Genomic DNA, 16,954 nt, shown 5'->3' with positions numbered 1-16,954 from the left:
GCCCACGATAACAGTACAATAGTCCAGGACGATAAGACATTCAACACAACTTCATAGGTGTTAATTGTCTTGAACCACGGAGTGCTAGCCATTCAATTTACGCTAGCGGTATGTCGCTCAGTTCCGTAGTACACGAACTAGAATGTTATCTGGCGATATGTCGCTTATAGTATACATGAGTCGGACACAACGTATGTATTAAGACAAGGGATTGAATAAATTATTTCACCCCAGTTCCGTAGTATGTGATCAACCGAGGAAAGACAAAAGATAATTTTCTCGCTTTACAAGCGAGGCGCTTTGAATAGCGCACAAACATACTAGTAGTAAGTTTACCAAGAAAGGTAACACGACGCCGCAGGCTCAACTCCGTGAGTCGGGTCACAGCGTACGTCGATATCCTGCACTGGCCTGAGACGCACTTCACTCAACAAGGCACGCGGTTCGTTCATACAACCCCTCTCCATGATTTCCGACCTCTACTCATCGTATGCCATCTGAATTATCATGTCCTGACAGCCGCGCGCCGCATGGTCGAAGCCTGCATTGAAGGCCCATGCTAAACTGGCTACGTACGGACTAAACAGGGAAATGCTTGCCCGTGATGCCGCTCCGTGCCATTAATTCAAGTTGAAATGGCCATTTTTTAGTTACTTGCCGGATCCGGTCTCCATACTGCGGCTTGTGTAAATTATCCGCACCTCGTCTCTGCAGAGAGTGAATGGTTCCCAGCGCTAATCCTAGATACTCGTCACCTTTGCATTGCAACATACTTGCTCTCGGCAGTCAGTTGCAGCGCTTTGACTCTACACATGTGGTGATCGTGGGCTACCTTGCTGAACGCCACCCGAAGCCCTCCGACCTGACGCCCAGCTCCCGCTACACAAGACCATGAGGCCCCAATCGCATCCTCCCACACGGAACGAGGATGGTTTGAGGTCTTCATAGCAGTGCGCATACGCGTCCCTGAACGAACGTTAGGCATTTCAATGTGTTTCCTGCATCACCATCGGTGCATCGTGATCTGGATATGTCGTCTGTGAATAGTCCTGTCCATTAGAACAGGACCTCTGATCGGCGCACTGAGAGAAACAAAGGACTCCAGAAGTATTGTGGAAGGTGTTTCCACCGCTGAACCTTTCATCCGCACCTTGAGAACACCCATTCCAGGGTCCGAAGAAAAGCTTGTAAATGACCCACAAGTTTCAGTATGGCTAGACGGGCGAATGCCACAATGTCACAATCAAGTTCATGTTACGGAGGGTGACCACACCGGACGATCCATGAATATTAATATCAATATCAGGGTAAATTTCATGACGATCGATGCTTATCACATGCAGTCAACAGGGCATCACAAACGCTGCCGCGCTGCTGTTAGTTTTCCGTCCCCATCTGAGATCCCATATGAACAAAGCGGGTGCTGAGAGCGATGATAAAGCCCTGTACTTATAGAATACTTCAGATGGCATATCCTTGATCCTAGGCACGAGGAGTGGGCGATAGAGATGTAAAAACTTATAGCCGATAGCAAGTACCGATGACCCACTCCGAAGTCTGAAGTGGAGTTGATGTAACGAACTAGTGACGACATGCGAAACGGAAGAAAAAAACACTACGTAATTGTGCCGGCCTGAAGATCTTGTTTCAACTAGTGCATTCCGTCTTGCCAGAGGCAAGGCCTCAGTCCCATACATCAGATAGTTCGCAGCTGGTGCCTCACCATAGGGAATGGTAGTAGGAGGCCGTCCGTCACGTCGTGTTCCAGAAGTTTTGGAGAGGCTTACGTAAGGTCTTGTCACGCTTGTCTGCAGTGGCATCAATGCGTTGTGCCTTGTTAATCCTGCTAGCCAACTTCGCGTTCTTTAGGTTATTCCTCAGCAATACTCGGCGTCTAGAGGGTTCTGACTTTCTCGCCCCAGGCACTCATTTGCTATTGATGTACAAGGCAGTATAGCTTGGAATACACACTGCCCAGGTTGGTGTTGCATTGAGTCCCCCGGCTTGACTCAGTGAATTCTTCTTGGAACCCTCTGTCTATGTCCCCAGATATAGCTTCTCTCCATCCTCAATCAAAGATTGTTCTAGATGGAGGGCGCTACTCGGCTAGAGTACGGAAAGATGGCGGATTTACCTTGTGGGTCGACTGCATCCTCGCCTCATAAATGGCATGTTTCCCCTTATACCGTTGATCCCACAAGTTTTAACGTCGAACCTGGTGCCTATCTCCTTGAAGTGCTGGCTAGGGATCATGTCTTCGATCAGGTGATTATCTTTGATGTCCGGTGACCTCCAATGTTAACGCACCTGCAGCTGCGGGTTGACATCCTTGACGAGTCGTTATTGTGGCAAGATTTGGGGACCACACCTGCAGAGGAAAATGTGCCTGCGTCTCTAAGCGTCCAAGTACGACCGTTTCTCCCTGGGACCCCATTTTCTCCCTCCCCGCCACATCATCCTCTGGCGTACCCAATCCTGCTGATCCCGCTCCAACGCAAAGAATATTTCGCGCTTCCGGATGGCTTTGATGTGATGTCAATGCTGAACAATCCGATGGCAATGATGATGATTTTCGCTTGCATTACACTGTTCATTCTTCCAAAGGCCATGGTGAGTTTCTGGGAAAACACACACTTATCAGGATGTTGTTTTACGAGAATTCGACCTGCGATATATATATTACCAGCAAAACATGGATCCCGAAATGCTGAAGGAGATGTCTGAGAGACACGGTCGTATCATGAAAATACAAAGCGACTTACACCAGGGAGACTTCAGCGGGTAAGCCATATATCATCCCACTTTTAGTTCCCTGGCCCCTAATATTCGGAGATAGGATCGCTTCTGGTGTTATGGAGGATGCTAATAGAGGGGCGGCAAAGACGGACGAGCGCCGCCCGCCTCCCAAGAAAGCAAACCCAGCACCCGTATCCTCTTCGACTGCCTCCAGCAAGAAGCAAACATCGAAACGGAGGCGATGAGGATACACTTGTTTTTCTGCTTGTCGGTAACCTCGTTGTTGTTGCATCCACACAAGGGAAGGGTTGCACGTTTTGGCTGCTAATTCTATTATCCCGCCTTGTTCAACACCGAGAACTTTTACAAGCGGTGTCCTTTGGTACCGGGGTGTGTCTTTCATTGTGGTGACACGATAAGCGAATCCTTACGTTTGCCTACCGTCCTTGCACTCACAAGTCGAAATCGTCCGACGCAGGCCGGCTATGAATAGGGCCACACCGGTGCATCTACATCCCACTGCCATGCAATCCAATAAACCCAGCAACCTTTGATATCACAACGGCCCCGCCCCGCAAGTCCGACCCGACCTCTTTGAAACCTTACAATATAACATGCCGCGCACCAGAGTCAACACAGACGAAAGGGTGGACACCGCTAAACCTGCTGGTCCACCAACCTGTTGTGGCTTAACACGCTAGTCAATCAGGACGCCTGGAGGTGGGACAGAATGAGTATCGCCTCTGGGTCAGTTGTTGAGACGCCAGGCTTCTGGACCTTTGAGACGTGGCAATTAGTCAGGTGCAGACCCCTTCAAACTCTGAAACCCATCGACAATCGCAGCAACCAATGGCTTACAGACCAGCATGTCAAGCGTCAAGCTTGGGCGTTGACTAATGACCTGTTCGAGATGATAGCTTACTGATCAATGAGTCAGAATTGCGGCAAGCAATGAGCGTGAGATCCAGGATATATGCAAAGATGACGCAAAAGAGGTCACCAGATGCCAAGGCAAAGGAACTGATCGTGACTTCAGGTTTCACCAGATGCACGCCTTGGAATGTGAGTAGTAGACTCAAAGTTGAACGTGTCGACATGCCAGTTGGCTGTCGGCCAGGACGCGGATCCCATGGCGATGTTACTGTTGGACTGTAATCTGCAATATAGTTCGAGAATTGACGCGTCCTCGGCCCAGGACGTTCCGGTGACGCAGGTAACTTTAAGCACCATCCGACGAATCTTGTTGACGTCACGAAGAACCGCACAATCCGTAGTTGATTTCACAAGCATTCCAGATCCCGCCGATATCACCCAAACCCGCAATAATGGTGTGGGCTATAAGAAATTTATATCCTTTCTTTGTTGTTTGATATCTTACAACATGGCGATATCTAGCTGGTCTCAGGATAAATATCACACGGAAACGAAGATTCGACATGAGAATAATGCTCGTCCTCCGATCTAGTAAAGTCCATGCAAACCAGACTTCCCTTTAGGAGGACAGATGACGATCGATAAAGATGGGTACCAGGTACTAAAGTGAAGTTTCACTGGATGCATACGCTTGGAATGCAGAGTCAAGTGCGTCGATATGCCGGTTTGCGCTAAGCTGACTACTAATACTATGACGATGTTACTGTAATATTCAAATCCGTATATTCGAGAATTGACGCGCCCTCGGCCGAGGACCTTCTGACATACGCTTTCGCGTCATCGATGCTGCGAGGGACAGACAAAGTCCATGTGGCATGGGCGAAATTGAAGGGTGTGAAGTGATGCGAAGAAGTAGGAACGTCGGGTTTAGTGTGCATGTGAGGTTGAGGCGAGGGCAGCGGATTGAAGAAATAACACCCCTGGTGTGAGCTTGGGGGGTGTCAGTGTGTGGCTTCTGAGTGGCTTCTGTATCAGGATGCTCCTGAGAGTGCCGAATAAAAACACTGAAGAAGTAAGAAAGAATCCGATCCGAGTACGCCCGGCCTCCTTCATCCGGGTAGGACCCAGATCATGCTCTGTTGACAGTCGCATATTCGGCCACGATGTCAGCACTCATCACTCAAGCTGTCCGCTCTTGGTCAGTGTGACTTTACGCATAGCCACCAAATATGCATGAGCTCGGAAGATCGGAAGACTGTGGGCCCACTGGTTGGTTCAGTATGCCTGAAGATTTATGGTGGGAGGGCTGGACCTCCGTGGGGTGCGTGTTCCGTACAGCTCTTGCCTTTTTGGTTCGTAATTTGTGGTGCGAGCTGATGTATTCGGCCGGTGCTGGTCTCTAGTGTGCGAAAGTTTCCCACTGGCTCGAGGTGCCTGGTATGATGGATAAGCGAACTAGATGCTTGAATCGGCCGCCTCACAATTTCGGAGCGGAAAAGGCATTAGACGGACGTCGCCGAGCGCCTATCCCACTGCACTGCCGAGCACGACCTACACAAAGCAAACTGCTGCCAGAAAGCACCGCTTCGCGCAGCTGATTAGCTAGCTTCCTTATTACAACTAAGTAGCGAATGAAATTCTGTTTTCCAAAAAAGGGACAAGAATGCTTCCAAGTTCCCACTGAGCTTGCATTGTGGTCAAGGGGTGTCTCCATCACATAGCCGTTTCAGCATATATCCGTCGAGTGGGGCAGCGCTGAGTCGGCAGGTCGATCTTCACTCTTCTACCCATCTTGACTGTGCTTCACGTTTGCGCGATGTCTCAGAAAAGGAAATCGACGTCTGCCCCAGACAATCGCATAGCAAAGCGCCCCACCCCTGAGCCATCTTATGATGATCCGCAGCCATTGCAAGCCTCCACCTCCTCATTTCAAGTTTCCCAGAACTACTTTACCAATTCTCAGACTCAAAGCCATGTCAATATCCCTCACGATCGGTACGATCGATCAGCACCACCTCCGGAACCCTCTTGGATCATGCCCACTTCGGGACCCTCTGGTAATTCTCGAAATTATATTCAGCGCCGGTTGCCTGTTCCAAAACGCACGACTGCATCGACTGCACCATCTTTGAGTGATCCGTGGCTGCACACTTTGGTTTCTTCACCTCAAGTTCCCCAGGTTTACGGTTCGCAGGCCCGCCAGGCCTACGGCAGTATTCGCCACGATCAAGAGGAAGAACCAACGGGGTCTTATCATGGGCTTTCCCGAGTTGCGCCCACACTGCATTCTTCTGGTGATCCACGGGATTCACATTCTCAACAAGATATTGGGGGGAAATTTCCCCATCTTAATAGTATCTATCGATCACGCACGCCCCTTTCCGAACGGTCTGTTTCGACTATTTCCGCTCAGTCATTCCATGATGATTTGGCGATGTCACCCTTTCCTCCCTCCTCGCCGGGAAGTATCGAGACACCCCGTGTAACACCCAGTATCTATACCCTACAAGACAACAATACAAGATTCCGACCACAACTGGAACATCGAGGCACGGAATTTGTTTCGCCTCCCTTATCAGAGCCGTTGTTACCGTCGCCGACCGGTCCCACTGGCAGTAGAAAGAAATCGGTCTTTGGCGCCACGAGGATCCTTCTTCAGACCGCAGCCTCCGCTCTAAAGATGAGCCCCGTTCCGGCGCTTCTCGCCAACATCCCGGACTTACTTCTCACATTGCTCCAAGTTTTCGAGGTTGGGATGCAGTTTTCTCAATGGCGGTATATCGCTCATATTTGCTCCACCTGTGCAGACCGTTGATGGCAATAGGGAAACTCTCAGTGAACTGAACGAGGAGGTACAAAAAGCCTACAACACCATTTTGCGGCCACTCCAGCTGTGGACTGGCCAAATATCTCCAGAAGTCGATTCACTAATCAAGGAGTTTCACCGGTACGTATGTTCATCTCTCGTGCTGATCATCTGGACTTAAACCCCGTTGATAGGGTCTTAGAAGACCAAAATGGACAGATCAGGTCACTGAAGAGTCAAGGCCTTGTAAAGAGAATAGTCTCGGGGACTCAGATCTCGCGGAGCATAAGCGACGTGAAGGCATGTATAAACAAGGCAGTCAGCTCCTTCTCGGTTTGTTTGTTTTGTATTCCGAGTGTTTGATTTTTCGCTGACTGAAAGTGCACATCATAGACGGAGGCAACAACTTTGGCCCTTCTTCACACGATTCAAATAGCTATACAATGTACGTGCCCATGGCTTTTCCTGAGTCCCTCCACTGATGGTAATTTCAGCTGACCTTGCGAGGCTTGCGCGCGTCCCGGCTGAGTATACTTATGTGAAGACCAAGTTCGAATGTCTTCCGACCACGCGTATCAGGATGCAAAGGTCCATACTCAAACATCTCGGGAAGGCTAGAACCCGATTCGTCTGGTTAAGGGGCTCGCCTGGCACTGGGAAGACGGCAATCTCTATGAGTATTGCTTCCACCCTTCATAAGCAGCATAGCCTAGCAGCCTCCTTTTTTTGGGATAAGAACCAAAAGGGAACGGGCCTCGATTCTTTGGAGCGGTTTCCTTCTACCCTTGCACGGCAGCTCGCGCACTGGAATGAGGACTTCAAGGTGTTGCTCGTCAAACGCCTTCGGAATCCAGATTTGGAGTTGGTTCAGAGCCTTCCCTTGGAGACGCAAATGAAGGTTTTGATCACTGAACCAATGAATGATCTCATGGGGATATGGGCTTCGAGAGAGGGACGCATTGTGATCGTCTTGGATGGGTTAGACGAATGTGGCGATCCAGGGGCACTTCAGTCCCTAATGAAGCTCGTGCTTCTACTTGATGAGCTCCCTCCAATATTTTCTGTACTAGTCAGTTGTCGTCCTGAGCAGGAAGTCGTTTCGGCTTGGAACCGAGCCAAAGCCCGGGATGGGAGCCTTGAGATCCCATGCGAAGATGTGGATAAGACCGAAGAGGATGAGACACTATACACGGTCCGTTGTATGGTCGATGAAGGACTCCGTGATTGTATCAGGGAGTCGGCATGGGAACCATCAGAGGAAGACCTCGAGGTTTTCACTTCAGGCTGCCGTGGATTACCCGTCATGGCTTCGATCCGAGTAAGGGAGGTCTGTGCTCGCACTCAAATGGGATCTTCCCTCAGACAGGAGTTTGACTACTTTCGTGACCTTACTGAAGTACCGAATGATCTCAACTCGGAATACCTGCGCATACTCCAGCGGGGCTATGTGTCCCATTTCTCACGTGTTCGTCCCTGCGTGGCCAATAACTATCGCCAAGTAGTCGGGATGATCATCGCGGCGCAATCTGATTATATACTTAAGATCGAGTCTATGTCGATTCTCTTAGGAATTACTGAGAATGACATCGACGCGACGTTGAAACCTATCAGCTCAATAGTCAAACTTCCCTCAGACAACACAGAGCCGGTCACATTCTACCATGCAACCGCGAAGGAATTTATCACGGGTGAACCCATTGGCGAGGAAAGCGACAGAGTCTTCTTTATCAGTGATGTGGAGGGATATTTCCTCGGACTACGACTCCTTCGACTTGTGAATGGTACACTTGACCGGAATGAGTTCAATATCCCCACTGAACTTCCCTTAGGGGATAAAAAGAAGTGGACTAATTGGCACAAGAAGCAACTGGAATCTGTCGATTATGCATTTGAATGGTTGGCCGAGCACTTAGACCCTTCACTCCTCTTTTCGCGAGAGTCCAATGAATTGCAGAGAGAATTCAATCAGTTTCTCACAAAGCATTTACTCTCGTTCACTCATGTGGGTAGTTTCAGCGGACCCAGCTGGGATCGATTCAAAGTAAGCCTAAATCAATTGTATTCAAGGACTTAAAATTATGACATCACCCATACTCTACAGGGACACGAATTGATGCAACTCTGGGAGGCTCGATGGGATTTGCGATGGGGAGCCGATGGCATCGATGAATACAATGATTACGATGTGTATCGATCCTGCCTCCCATTCACTCCGTCATCATCACCCATCTACAAGTTGTACGGTCACCTTACAGATCCCATTCGAGTCTTCAGCATCGATGGCGAGTTTGGTGGTCACGTCATCCCATTAAGTCAGGATGCACTTAATGCTTTAAAAATCACGGAGGTGGAGCTGAATGAGCTTCCAAAGAAGGTTGATAGAGGGGATCCTGATGTTGTGATCGATTACGAAGCCGAGTTCTGTGACCATAATGTCCATAACGGCATTGTGACCTGTGCGACACTCTCCCCAGATGGCCATTTCATTGCCCTTGGTTTTGGAAGTGGTGCTATTGAGATTGCCAACATCGACCATCAGTGCACGATCTCCCAGTTCCAATGCAATCCCCCTAGCCATCTGGTTTGGATCAAATTCTGCAATGGCAACCACTGGATTGCAACAGAGGACAGCGGTGGAAATATTGTTATCTTTGGCGATGATATCCAACCACTGAGACTCGGTACCTTGCCTAGCGACCTTTGTCCCCCTGTAGCTGCCGTTTCCGACAGTGGGTCCATGGTCCTACGGGCCCCAGGGGAGTTGCATGAAGGGTGCAATGACATCACACTCTTATATATTTCTTGTGACCCCTCCATTCAGCTTCTTGCATGGCCTCCCTTGGAATTCCCTGAGACCCCGACTCCCAGTCTTGGATTCTCACCTGGAGGCCGATATGTTGCTGTTCACTTCTCCCATAACATTTTCGTCTGGTCAACTGATTCATGCAAGTTGATCACTCGATATCGCTTCCCAGATTCTGTGAGGTGGGTTCTCAGTGCTGGCGTTGTACCCACCAGTTCATATGTCACTCCTGAGCTTGTACATCCTAAACTCGCCACTTCTTCAATTTCGGAGAAAAACCCTGGTTTTGTACAAAATTCCCAGAGAGATTTAGGGCAAAACACGGATGAATCCTGGATGGAGAGCCCCTTTTATGGTTTCGAGGCCGCATCCTTGTCTGAAATCATTGAACACCTTTCCTCCACCGTAGGAAGAGTTCCGATCATTGATAAATTTAACATTTGGTTCAATGGGGGAGATGAACTCGTCCTCCCACAAGAGTATCGGCCGGCTTACTATAGTAATGGGGCCTGGTACGGCGATCGGGTGCTGAATAGCGATTATCCTTACTTCCCTCCAGCCAGCAAGGATGGTACTCGGTTTATTGTCCAAGGCAAGATGACAGCCCCAATCATCATTGACATCAGCCAGGTCGTTTAGCGCGGCTTCTATCATTCCTCTCTTTACTCGATGGCATAGTGGTGCATTCAAATTTTACCTGGGAAGGTCCGGATAATTACGTCGTTTTAATAGGCAGTAGTCCCCCAATATTCAATATTATGTTTAATTTGCTGCTACATATACTCCGAATGAAATGGATAGAAGGATTGGGATGAAATATCTCCAGTTCATTATGGGGTTGCGGTAAAAGCACACCGGCCCTCCGAGTGGTACTTTCGCGGGGTTGCCTCCATCATCGATACTGATATTTGATCATGGGGGGGTAATATGAGCAAATGCCCCTATGCTGGGGAAGAAGGGACGAAGAGGGTATCCAGGCAAGCTCTATTGAGTCATAGTTGATAATCCGGACGCAAGTGGCATTGCCATCCCCTCCCTGCGCGGGGGATATCAAAGAACCCGCGGTCCCCTTCCTTGGCAGAGGATATTGAGACCCCTTCAGCGTTCCTGCGACCCACGATAACAGTACAATGGTCCAGCACGTTAGGAATGACGCCCATTCAACGCACTTGCCGAACTTCGTAGGTGTTGTCTTGCAGAACCACGGAGTGCTGGCCAATTAGTTTACGATAGCGGTATGTCGCTCAGTTCCGTAGTACGCGAACTATGATGATGCAGGAAACACATCGAAACGCCTACTGCTCATTCAGGGACGCGTATGCGCCCTATTGTGGAGACGCTAAACCATCCCCGTTCCGTGTAGGTGAATGGGATTGAGACCTCATGGTCTTGTGTAGTGGGAGCTGGGCGTCAGGTTGGAGGGCTTCGGGTGGCGGTCAGCAAGGCGGCTCAAGATCACCACATGTGTAGAGGCAAAGCGCTGCAACTGACTGCCGAGAGCAAGTATGTTGCAATGCAAAGGTGACGAGTATCTAGGATTAGCGCTGGGGACCATTCACTCTCTGCAGAGACGAGGTGCGGATAATTCACACAAGCCCCAGTATGCGGCAAGTAACCAAAAAATGGCCATTTCAACTTGAATTGGCACAGAGCGGCATTACGGGCAAGCATTCCCTTGTTTAGTCCGTACGTAACCAGTACTTTTAGCACAGGGCCTTCAATGCAGTCTTCGACCATGCGGCGCGCGGCTGTCAGGACATGATAATTCAGATGGCACACGATGAGTAGAGGTCGGAAATGGAGAGGGGTTGTATGAAGGAACCGTGCGTCTCAGGCCAGTGCAGGAGATCGACGTACGCTGTGACCCGACTCACGGAGTTGAGCCTGCGGCGTCGTATTGCCTTTCTTGGTAACCTTACTACCATGCTTGTGCGCGCCTTGCTTATAAAGCGAGAAAATTATTCTTTATGCCTTTCTTCAGTTCACGTACTACGGAACTGGGGTGAAATAATTTGTTCGATCCCTTGTCTTGATACGTACGTACGTTGCGTCCGACTCATGTATACTATAAGCGACATATCGCCAGGTAACATTCTCGCTTGCATCGCGATCTCGATATGTCGTCTGTGAATAGTCATGTCCACTAGAACCGGTCCTCCAATCGGCGCACTGAGAAAAACCAAGGGCTCCAGAAGCATCATGGAAGGTGTTTCCATCGCTAAAACTTCCCCGTTGTGCTCCGCAAGGTAAAGATCATCCGCACCTTGAGAACACCCATTCCAGGGTCCGCAGAAAAGCTTGCAGGAGAAAGAAAATGACCCACAAGTCTCAGTATGGATAGGTGGGCGAATGCCACAATGTCACAATCAAGTTCATCACACCGAACGGTCCACGAATATTACGGTAAATTTCACGACGATGGTAATCATAGTCAACAGGGCATCAAATGCTGCCGTGTCGGCGTTCGTTTTCCATCCCCATCTGAGATTCCATATGAACAAAGCGGACGCTGAGGGTGAAGATAAAGCCTTGTACTTATAGAATACTTCAGATGGCATACTCTTAATCCTCGGCACGAGGAATGGGCGATAGAGATGTAAAACATTAGCCGATAGCAAGTATGAGGGGGCCCGATGACCCACTCCTGCGGTGTGAGAGGTCTGAAGTGGAGTTGATGTAATGAACTAGTGACGACATAAGAAAAATCACTACGTGATTGTGCGGGAAGAGTAAAGTGAGAATAATTCGGCTTGAAGATCCAACGAATGCATTTCGATATATTCAGTCTTGCCCGAGGCAAGGGCAGTCTCATACATTAGACAGTTCGCAGTTGATGCCTCACTATAGGGAATGGTAGTAGGAGGCCGTCCGTCACGTCGTGTTCTAGAATTTTTGCATGCTGAGGCTTACGTAAGGAGTTGTCACGCTTGCCTGCAGCGACATCAATGCGTTGTGCCTTGTTAATCCTGCTAGCCAACTTCGCGTTCTTTAGGTTATTCCTCAGCAATATTCGGCGTCTAGAGGGTTCTGACTTTCTCGCCCCAGGCACTCATTTGCTATTGATGTACAAGGCAGTATAGCTTGGAATACACACTGCCCAGGTTGGTGTTGCATTGAGTCCCTCGGCTTGACTCAGTGAATTCTTCTTGGAACCCTCTGTCTATGTCCCCAGATATAGCTTCTCTCCATCCTCAACCAAAGATTGTTCTAGATGGAGGGCGCTACTCAGCTAGAGTACGGAAAGATGGCGGATTTACCTTGTGGGTCGACTGCATCCTCGCCTCATAAATGGCATGTTTCCCCTTATACCGTTAATCCCACAAGTTTTAACGTCGAACCTGGTGCCTACCTCCTTGAAGTGCTGGCTAGGGATCATGTCTTCGATCAGGTGAATATCTTTGATGTCCGGTGACCTCCAATGTTAACGCACCTGCAAGCTGCGGGTTGACATCCTTGACGAGTCGTTATTGTCGCAAGATTTGGGGACCACACCTGCAGAGGAAAATGTGCCTGCGTCTCTAAGCGTCCAAGTACGACCGTTTCTCCCTGGGACCCCATTTTCTCCCTCCCCGCCACATCATCCTCTGGCATACCCAATCCTGCTGGTCCCGCTCCAACGCAAAGAATATTTCGCGCTTCCGGATGGCTTTGATGTGATGTCAATGCTGAACAATCCGATGGCAATGATGATGGTTTTCGCTTGCATTACACTGTTCATTCTTCCAAAGGCCATGGTGAGTTTCTGGGAAAACACACACTTATCAGGATGTTGTTTTACGAGAATTCGACCTGCGATATATATATTACCAGCAAAACATGGATCCCGAAATGCTGAAGGAGATGTCTGAGAGACACGGTCGTATCATGAAAATACAAAGCGACTTACACCAGGGAGACTTCAGCGGGTAAGCCATATATCATCCCACTTTTAGTTCCCTGGCCCCTAATATTCGGAGATAGGATCGCTTCTGGTGTTATGGAGGATGTTAATAGAGGGGCGGCAAAGACGGACGAGCGCTGCCCGCCTCCCAAGAAAGCAAACCCAGCACCCGTATCCTCTTCGACTTCCTCCAGCAAGAAGCAAACATCGAAACGGAGGCGATGAGGATACACTTGTTTTTCTGCTCGTCGGTAACCTCGTTGCATCCACACAAAGGATCCGCGTTTGGCTGCTAATTCTATTATCCTACTGAGGATTTTACAAACGCTGTCCTTTGGTACCCGGCCGTGTCTTTCATGTGGTCCAGCTGAAGTCTGCAAGTTCTTCGGATAACCTGCCTGTGGGGTTTTGAACGTGGTGTGTTTGTTTTCTGAGTAGCCTTGAATTGCATACAGGACACTGGCATGCTTGAATATCATATCCCCTGTGTTCATTTCCGACTGCTGTACTTTGGTCTCCCTTCTCCCTCATCGGTCACGCGAAGTCCCAAATTTTCGACATCCTGCTTGATGCTTATCACAAACAAAGCAAACCTTGTCATATTATCAGCTAACCTTACCGATGCTGGCACTGATATCGAGGCTGTATTGGGCCGCGAAATCGAGATCAGGACATTGGATTCGTTGCTGGTTGTGATCGTGGCACTCGACCCGCTACTAATTTAGCAGCATCGATTCGATGACGGCTATTACCAAGAATTCGCTTCTAGTGTCTGACATACACTGGTGAGAGTTGGAGCGTAAGACGATAAACCTAAGTTGATCAGAATCTTGATACCTAACTATGTTCCTGCATAACATCGAGCTGGGTTGTTCCAGACATTTGAATCCTGCAGCAATTAGCACTCAAGCCCGATCAACTCGACATCTTTTAACAACTCGTGCAACGTAGATTCTCTCACTTAGGGCGATTTTGCACAGTGGGGTCGCAATGGTGACCCCGCACACGTGTGACAGCGTATCTGCCCATCGATCATGGGCGAGAATCGTCTCCTATGACTGATTCTGCATATTCAAGTGCATCTGCCTTGCGTCTGCGGATGTGCTTGTGCTGGATTGCTAGGCTACCTACTCTTCGACAAGCAGGCAGGCTAGTGCATCACCAGCGAATACGGTCCAATATATAACTACACAGGGTTATGAGCCATTTTGCCTCCTGGAGAGACCTCCACGGACGTAAATATCTGGAACTAGCGTTTAAGTCTATGGGCAGAACTAATGCTCCGCACTCCCAATTAATAATCGCATTGAACCGATTTTTATGGCTGATATCGCCTTCGAATGTCCGTTCCTGGGCCGCGGACCCGGAATAAGGGTTGTCCTGCTTTCGATTGGACCGTTGGCCATGACTTCAGTATTTAACCCCTATGGCGAAATCGACAGAGGCACAAGACGTTGATTCTTCCTCCCATGTCCATTGAGGCACAGCCCGCGCAACTTACAGAGAACGGCGTCTCCTCCATCCATGAAGAGCATAGGACATCCTCGCCTTCCTCCTGTGACAGGATGATTGAACTGGACGTCGAGAAGCAACCGCCAGAGGATTTGCTCGCAGACCCTTATATGTTAAGGTCGGCCATGAAGTCTGCGTCTGAGTTGGAGGCCCTTCGGAAGAGGGGGAAGAATGGGAAAGGAATCGGAGCGTATCACTCGAGGCAGAATTCGGTGCGCCCTGTGACCGCAGTGATATTGCACTTTCCGTGCTGAGTGGACTATCCACAGCTCATCGACAATCTTCTGAAACCTATCGATGAGCATTCCGAGGATGCTAGGATGGCTGAAGAAGCCGCGCGTCTTCCCGTTAGTACATAAAAACCTTATCCGCGTTGTCGGCAAGATTGATCGTTGGGCAGATTCAGATCGCTGTTTATGGAAGTTTGTTTGTAAACGTTATGATTTGCGTGCTTCAAGGTGAGTCTGACGGTATCTGTTTTTTTTTTTGCGATGCTCATTTCGTCCCATTCCATGTGCCAGTGTATGCGGCTGCCACATCCTCATCGTTATCTCTGCTCGCGGCGGCAATTGAGTCGATTTTCGATGTCGGTTCAATCTTGGTGCTGAAGTACTTCCACTACAAGGCCTCCCGTCTTGACGTCGACAAGTGGCCCGTGGGAGGGAGTCGGCTAGAGACCATTGGAAACATTGCATATGGTATGTTGTTAGCGTCCTTTGAAATGGTGTTTCCTAATTCCGACACCTTTCAGGCGCATTGTAAGTTCAAAGTGAGATATTGAGTCCACAGGCGCTCATGCATGTACCGCACAGAATGGGTTGTGTTAGCTTGGTAGTCGCTGTGGAATCTATGCGCACCATTTTTTCCCATAGAGACGATCAGCTGAATGGATTTCACCAGCCATCCATTATTGCCGCGGGTGCTGGCTTGGGTGCGATTTTATAGCGTCAGTTGCCCGCTGTTCTCACTCTTCGGTCATTTATAGTTACCAAGCTATGCCTGCTACTCTACTGCTTCCCTCTTCGTAAGTCGTCTAGCCAAGTTGATGTCTTGTGGCAGGAACACCGCAACGATTCTTGCATTAGCGGCTTCGGTAAGTCGTACGTAATTCTCCCACCCCGGATGAGTGTATTGACAGGAGATAGGCCTACTTATGTCTGCTGGCGGCAGTAAACTGCGTTGGTGTAAGTGAAACACGCCTCCGCTGATTCTTCAGCTGAAGCAGTCTGCTAGGGCTTGATCCCGTTGGAGGCCTCATCGTGAGCTAAGCCGCTATCCGAGTCCTAAGGCTCACCGTCACCCACGTTTAGTCATGCGTCAACACCCGTTTAGATTTCCAGTTCTATTGTCCTCTCCTGGTGTAAGAGGGTTTCCACGGAGTTCGGACTCTTGGCAGGAAAATCTGCCTCGCACGAATTCATCCAATTGGTCACCTACAAGGTCGCCACCTTCTCAGACGAAATCGAGAAAATAGAGACGGTCAGAGTATATCACGTAAGCCCAGACCTTCATCCCCTGAGTTCTTGCTAATAAGTTATTCATGGATCTGGCGCCGGTGACATGTGAAACGTGAACCGAACATTCCTTCCCCTCGGTTTATGTCCACCTCAATAACTCCCTCATCTCCAACGTTGTCCAAACCACCCAACCCGACTTCGTGTTTGCGTTGGCAGAGTGGTCCTGGTTATTTCGTTGAAGTGGACATCGCTATGTCAAGAGAGACGCCTCTTTGGAAAGCGCATGATATATCGCAATTGCTTCAGGACAAACTGGAAGTCCTGCCTGAGGTGGAGAGAGCATTCGTGCATGTCGATCATGAGACCACACGCTCCATGGTCAGTCTCTGTCATCACTCAACTTTGATGCAGCAGCTAAATAACAATGATGCAGGCACACCACCGCAAGATCCCTCTGTGACAATTCAACGATGAACCGCCCCTCGCGACCTCGATAGTTTTGCATTTCAGGATCGATCCTGTGAGACTACAATCTCTCGACAGTCCACACTAGCTTAATACGCAGAATTATACGCAGTGCATTAGCTTCACTCTGCGCATCTCAAGAACCAATATACAGACTCTTCTCCATAAAAGTAGCATCATGCCACATAGAAGACCTAGACCAGTGAAAGATGGGGAATTCCGGAAAACTTCAGGTAGCTTGAACGTGTAGCTTCACAATGCCTCATGCTGAAAGTGCGCAGGGAAGAAAGTCCTCCCTTTTGGCGGTAGTCAGGCTTAAACAACCATCATGGAACAACTTTCGCGCTGCCGCTATGAGGTGTGAAACGATCGTGGGTATACTTACAGAGGCCAACAACCTATCAGGAGCAAGGGTCGTGAAG

General features: G+C 49.3%; 7 protein-coding genes across 7 annotated transcripts; 6 read left to right on the top strand and 1 right to left on the bottom strand.

Annotated features, from left to right (window-relative positions):
* Window positions 1–1,164: 1,164 nt before the first annotated feature.
* EI90DRAFT_1966538 (uncharacterized protein) lies at window positions 1,165–1,964 on the bottom strand. Its single transcript, XM_039052385.1, has one exon. It carries the CDS (start codon window positions 1,818–1,820, stop codon window positions 1,344–1,346), a length of 477 nt encoding a protein of 158 aa, XP_038912787.1. The 5' UTR covers window positions 1,821–1,964; the 3' UTR covers window positions 1,165–1,343.
* Window positions 1,798–3,075, top strand: EI90DRAFT_3071019 (uncharacterized protein). The gene is given in 8 exon segments (XM_039061264.1): window positions 1,798–1,869; window positions 1,923–1,978; window positions 2,050–2,137; window positions 2,202–2,265; window positions 2,314–2,610; window positions 2,687–2,781; window positions 2,837–3,040; window positions 3,053–3,075. 7 exon segments carry the CDS (start codon window positions 1,823–1,825, stop codon window positions 2,979–2,981), a joined length of 792 nt encoding a protein of 263 aa, XP_038912786.1. The 5' UTR covers window positions 1,798–1,822; the 3' UTR covers window positions 2,982–3,040; window positions 3,053–3,075.
* Window positions 3,076–5,171: 2,096 nt separating this feature from the next.
* On the top strand, window positions 5,172–6,667 carry EI90DRAFT_3071011 (uncharacterized protein; the record flags this gene model as incomplete). The annotated part of the gene is given in 6 exon segments (XM_039061263.1): window positions 5,172–5,196; window positions 5,299–5,381; window positions 5,396–6,384; window positions 6,434–6,557; window positions 6,578–6,579; window positions 6,613–6,667. A coding segment is annotated over 1 exon segment (954 nt), but the record flags the coding sequence as incomplete, so codon positions are not given.
* A 328-nt stretch (window positions 6,668–6,995) lies between these two features.
* Window positions 6,996–7,406, top strand: EI90DRAFT_2930750 (uncharacterized protein; the record flags this gene model as incomplete). The annotated part of the gene is made up of 1 exon (XM_039055025.1): window positions 6,996–7,406. A coding segment is annotated over one exon (411 nt), but the record flags the coding sequence as incomplete, so codon positions are not given.
* A 1,122-nt stretch (window positions 7,407–8,528) lies between these two features.
* On the top strand, window positions 8,529–10,151 carry EI90DRAFT_3071005 (uncharacterized protein; the record flags this gene model as incomplete). The annotated part of the gene is made up of 1 exon (XM_039061262.1): window positions 8,529–10,151. One exon carries the CDS (start codon window positions 8,529–8,531, stop codon window positions 9,855–9,857), a length of 1,329 nt encoding a protein of 442 aa, XP_038912783.1. The 3' UTR covers window positions 9,858–10,151.
* A 1,604-nt stretch (window positions 10,152–11,755) lies between these two features.
* EI90DRAFT_3291461 (uncharacterized protein) lies at window positions 11,756–13,660 on the top strand. Its single transcript, XM_039067278.1, has 7 exons — window positions 11,756–12,210; window positions 12,264–12,319; window positions 12,391–12,478; window positions 12,543–12,606; window positions 12,656–12,952; window positions 13,029–13,123; window positions 13,179–13,660. Exons 1-7 carry the CDS (start codon window positions 12,164–12,166, stop codon window positions 13,321–13,323), a joined length of 792 nt encoding a protein of 263 aa, XP_038912782.1. The 5' UTR covers window positions 11,756–12,163; the 3' UTR covers window positions 13,324–13,660.
* Window positions 13,661–14,308: 648 nt separating this feature from the next.
* EI90DRAFT_1965818 (CDF-like metal transporter) lies at window positions 14,309–16,634 on the top strand. The gene is made up of 12 exons (XM_039052384.1): window positions 14,309–14,822; window positions 14,880–14,957; window positions 15,011–15,068; window positions 15,132–15,308; window positions 15,362–15,368; window positions 15,423–15,541; window positions 15,596–15,703; window positions 15,756–15,794; window positions 15,844–15,869; window positions 15,943–16,104; window positions 16,284–16,445; window positions 16,501–16,634. The coding sequence occupies exons 1-12, from the start codon at window positions 14,568–14,570 to the stop codon at window positions 16,525–16,527; spliced, it is 1,218 nt and encodes a 405-aa protein (XP_038912781.1). The 5' UTR covers window positions 14,309–14,567; the 3' UTR covers window positions 16,528–16,634.
* Window positions 16,635–16,954: the final 320 nt, after the last annotated feature.

This window comes from Cantharellus anzutake, assembly GCF_015039405.1.
Source record: "Cantharellus anzutake strain C23 chromosome Unknown EI90scaffold_47, whole genome shotgun sequence".
NCBI classification, from domain to species: Eukaryota; Fungi; Basidiomycota; class Agaricomycetes; order Cantharellales; family Hydnaceae; genus Cantharellus; species Cantharellus anzutake.
This window is presented reverse-complemented; position numbering and strand designations above follow the sequence as displayed.